Source organism: Talpa europaea, assembly GCF_964194135.1.
Source record: "Talpa europaea genome assembly, chromosome: 1".
NCBI classification, from domain to species: Eukaryota; Metazoa; Chordata; class Mammalia; order Eulipotyphla; family Talpidae; genus Talpa; species Talpa europaea.
Genome location: NC_140073.1, coordinates 11,067,188 through 11,071,791, shown reverse-complemented (window position 1 = coordinate 11,071,791; position 4,604 = coordinate 11,067,188). Strand labels below are relative to the sequence as shown.

The window sequence follows — 4,604 nt, the reverse complement described above, 5'->3', positions numbered from 1 at the left end:
AAAAAATGTAGTCATTATAATATTTTCCCAAAATATTTAAAACTAAAATGATAAATTCTAATTTATTAGAATGTTATATTTATTTATTATATACTATATATAAAGTATATAAAATATATATTTATTTATGTATTATAAATTATATTATTTAAATAAATCAATATAATTAATATCAAACTATAGATGTTAATCTCTTTTTATTCATTTTATATCATTTTGTTCATTCTGTAAATTCTTAAAAATTCTCCAAATTTGCATTTTATTTATTTCAGAAAACTTTATGTGTACAATATACACCAAATTCAAAGGCATGGAAAACCACAGGAACATCTCAGAATTCGTTCTTCTGGGGCTTTCTTCTGATAAGTACATAGAAATATTTTGCTTTTTGCTCTTCTTATTCTGTTATATTGCCATATTGGTTGGAAATATTGTGATCCTTGTCTCCATTCGATGCAGTCCTCTTTTTGACCAGCCAATGTACTATTTCCTCATCCACTTGGCCATCATGGACCTCTGCTACACCACAACTGTTACACCCAAATTAATTGGTGACCTGCTGGTGGAGAGAAAGACCATTTCCTTTGATTTCTGCATGTTGCAGGTATTTGCCATGCACTTCTTTGGAAGCATTGAAATCTTCATTCTTACTGCCATGGCTTTTGATCGCTATGTTGCCATCTGCAAACCTCTCCACTACATGCTCATCATGAGCAGAACAAGATGCAATATCCTTGTTTTCATTGCTTGGATGGGTGGAGCTGTCCATTCCTTTCCTCAGTTATCTATGGCACTTCATTTGCCCTTCTGTGGTCCTAATGAAATTGATCATTATTTTTGTGATATCTTCCCAATCCTTAAAGTTGCCTGTACTGATACTTATATCGATGGGATTCTCGTGATTGTTGATTCAGGGGTTGTTGTTCTATTTACCTTTATTATCTTGTTTTGTTCCTATGTTGTTATATTATTCAACTTAAGAAATCAGTCAGCTGAGGGAAAACGAAAAGCCCTCTCTACCTGTGGGTCTCATATCACTGTGGTCCTTTTATTTTTTATTCCTTCCATTTTCATCTACCTTAGACCTCCTACTACTTACTCTGTGGATAAAGTACTTGCACTATTTTACACAATCATTGCTCCCATGTTCAATCCCTTAATCTATACACTGAGAAATACAGAGATGAAGAATGCCATGAGAAAAGTTTGGTGTCAAACTCTACTTTCCAAGGAAACACACAATTAATTTGAAAACATTTATAGTTAGGCAAACATATGAAAATAAATGGGTTTATGTGAATAAATAGACTAAGAAACATCTCATAGATTTCACATACCATCACTGTCATGAGTAGAATGAATGTGAGAATTGGAATTAGCAATTTAAAATGACAACTAAAGAAAAATTTATTCTTAAATGCCCAAATTAAATGGATGCTTAGTAATTTTTGTGGACTAGTAAGACTATATATTAACCCTAGTTACAGGGTTAACTGAAGAAACACAAACAATACACACACAAACACACAAACACACACCTGGACCATAGCTCATAATGCTATAGTATAATGTGAGTGTGTTTTGAAAGAAAATATTTTAAATATTTAAAAAAAATATTATTTTAAAAAGCCTGGGCTCCTGGAAAAACATATTGTGACACACATTTCTTGGTATTAGAGATGCTGAAATCTAAAATTAATATATCTTAGAATTCCCCATAAAGCATTCATTTAAACATCCTGTAGTGGCATTTAAAAATATTTTGTGCCACAATGAAATTGCTACAGTAGAATCTGTAACATGGGTTGGCACCCTGAGTTCATTGAAATAAACAACAATAACTAGTGAAGAAGAACAAAACCAACAATTCATGATGCTGAAAATAAGATGGCTGCTATTTCACCCATTGACCGGAATTTTAAAATAAATCCCATAAAACTTAAGAAACTGAATAACTAAATGTATGTTCACCTACCACTACCTGCTTAAGTTAAGTAAATGACTAGTTATTGGATCCAGTCCCAAAACAAGAGCATTTGCCCTGAATGAAAATCTTCACACCACTTTATTCATAATAGATAAACTGACAGCAATGAAAACATCCTTTTGTAGTTGAAAGGATAAACTGTGTTACATCAAGACAAGGGAATGTTTTCATCTAGAAAACGAAATGAGGGCCTCCCTGGTGGCTCAGCGGTTGAGTGCTGGGCTGCGAAGCTGCTGAGAAGCTGCCGCGATCCCCGGCTTCTCCACGGCCACCGAGGAGGGTCCCCCGCATGGCGCGCAGACCTTTCCTGCCGCTGGCTGCTCCCCTCAGCAGTGTACTACGGTCCTTCTGCCTGCTCTGCTCCCTGCTCTGGCTCTGGTGAATTCTCTAACCCTCCCCCGCTTCTGACTGTACCCAGAGCTTGTATAAATAAATAAATAAATCTTTAAAAAAAGAAAAAGAAAAAGTAAAAAAAAAAAAAAAGAAAGAAAACGAAGAGTTAAAAAGTCATAGAAAGGAATGGGGGCCACTTCATGCACTTTGCTATACAAAAGCCAATCTAACAGGAATACCTACTCCGTGATGTTAACCATGCAATGTTGTGGAAAAAGCAAAAAAAATGAAAATTTTATTTTTCTAAAATAAAAAATGAAATGTTGAGAAAGATTTTCTAGAGAAATCAAAGAAAATTATATGAAAATCCTTTTATAAGTGCTTGATTTATCACTTAAAAAACTCTAAGATCTCCAGAGAAACACAAAAATTATCATTGAAAGGCGGGTACTGGATAACAGGATTTTATGAAAATGGGGATAGTTTAAATGATAACAGGGTTTGAAAATGCATAAAGGAAATGCGTGAGATGAATTCATTTCCCAGGAGCTGTAGAAGAAGGCAGGATGTATGGAAAAATGACAAGGGGAAACAAATTAAGAAAAGGTGCTACAACAGAGAGGAAATTGACAAATTACTACCTTAGCAGTTACTAAGGAAGAAAAAAATAGGTATATTATACATTGTATAATTGCTTATCTGAACCAAATAAAGCTTCCAAAATGATATAGAATTTCATACAATTAAACAATAAATTTAAAAAGACTCTTTCAAAAGGTGGTGGTTTGTTTTTCTTTTCTTTTTTTTTTTTTATGACATGCATTTCTATTTTGGAACATATTGAGTGATCAAAATTGTTACTTGAAAATAACATTGGTCTTATCCTAATGACATTTTCTCATTTTCTGATATGTTTCTAAACACAAATTCACTTTTGAGGAAACTTTCTAATTATATAAAACCAGAACTTGTCATAGAAGTCATTTAGTATTTCTTAGAGAGGGTGTCATATTTTATTAAATTGGGAGCATATTCTTTTTTAAAATTAAATATATTGGAAATATAACACTACATTAGCTTCAGGTGTATATCAGTTATACCTGCATAATTATGTCATAAGCATATTATCATGAAATGATCATCATAATGTAGATAACATCCATCCTCAAATGTTTACACAATATTCCTGAGATGAGAACTTTTATGATTTACCTTATTAGCAGCTGTCAAATATAAAGTATAGTTTTATTAACAATAGTCACCATGCTGACTTTGATTTATTCATTGTTGAATTAGAAGTTTGGACCTTTTGATCACATTCACTCATTTTGCTCACTTGCCCTGTTTTTGGCAGATACCTGTCCTTTCATCTACACACTTATTTTTAAGGCTACACATAAGATTGAGAGCATGTGTTCTTTGTCTTTCTCTGCCTGCCTATTACTTAACAAAATGCTTTCATGGCCCATACATTTTGTTGCAAATGGCAGGATTTCTATCTTTTCTTAAAAATGAGTAACAGTCCAGTGTGTGTGTTTGTTTGTGTGTGTATGTGTTTACCCACTGATATGTCAAGACACACTTGTTTCTGAAGCATGGATATTTTGAATAATACTGCAATGAACATGGAGTTGCATCTTTCTTCAAAACTGTGATTGCATTTATGTTCCCTATGTGTCCCATAACCCAGACCAACATATCATGTTGCATTCAGTGTTCTTAATTTTTTCCTCATCATTGTTTCTTTCTTAAATTCTTAATCTCATGATAACAACAGAGAAAAAGAAACGAAAAATGCCAAAAGCCATGCTTCTGTCAAAATGATAGCTAAACATCCTTCATTAGTCTGGGTATAGTAAAGGTAAGTGTAAAAAGCCATGTGAACACATAAAGATTAGTGAATGTATCAACTGGAATATTTGTCATGGAAGTCATCTTGTGGTCAGGAACTTCAACATAAATAGGTGTAAAATATCCAACTCTTCTGGTCTCTCATCCCCCTGGAATGTCTTTCCTTGTTTAACTGGCCACTTCAAGCTTCAGAGCTGCACTGCTTAGAAACATCCTCTAGGGGGCCTTTTGTGATCACTTTGTGTTAAACAAAATTCTCTTTATCTTGGTAAAATCGTCATAGTTACTCTCAATATAGTATTTTTTCTTCTTAGAAGACATGACAACTCATACCTATATTAGTTTTGTCCAGGAATGAGAATGTCGGAAAATTTTAAGTTTTTAGGAATTTAATCTCCAAAGTTTCTACCTAAAGTAATTGTGTGTGCTTTCA

The 4,604-nt window shown here is 33.3% G+C and overlaps 1 protein-coding gene across 1 annotated transcript; it reads left to right on the top strand.

Annotated features, from left to right (window-relative positions):
- Positions 1-295: 295 nt before the first annotated feature.
- LOC311171796 (olfactory receptor 4P4-like) lies at positions 296-1,246 on the top strand (the record flags this gene model as incomplete). The annotated part of the gene is made up of 1 exon (XM_084234851.1): positions 296-1,246. The coding sequence occupies exon 1, from the start codon at positions 311-313 to the stop codon at positions 1,244-1,246; it is 936 nt and encodes a 311-aa protein (XP_084090977.1). The 5' UTR covers positions 296-310.
- Between the last annotated feature and the right edge of the window lie 3,358 nt (positions 1,247-4,604).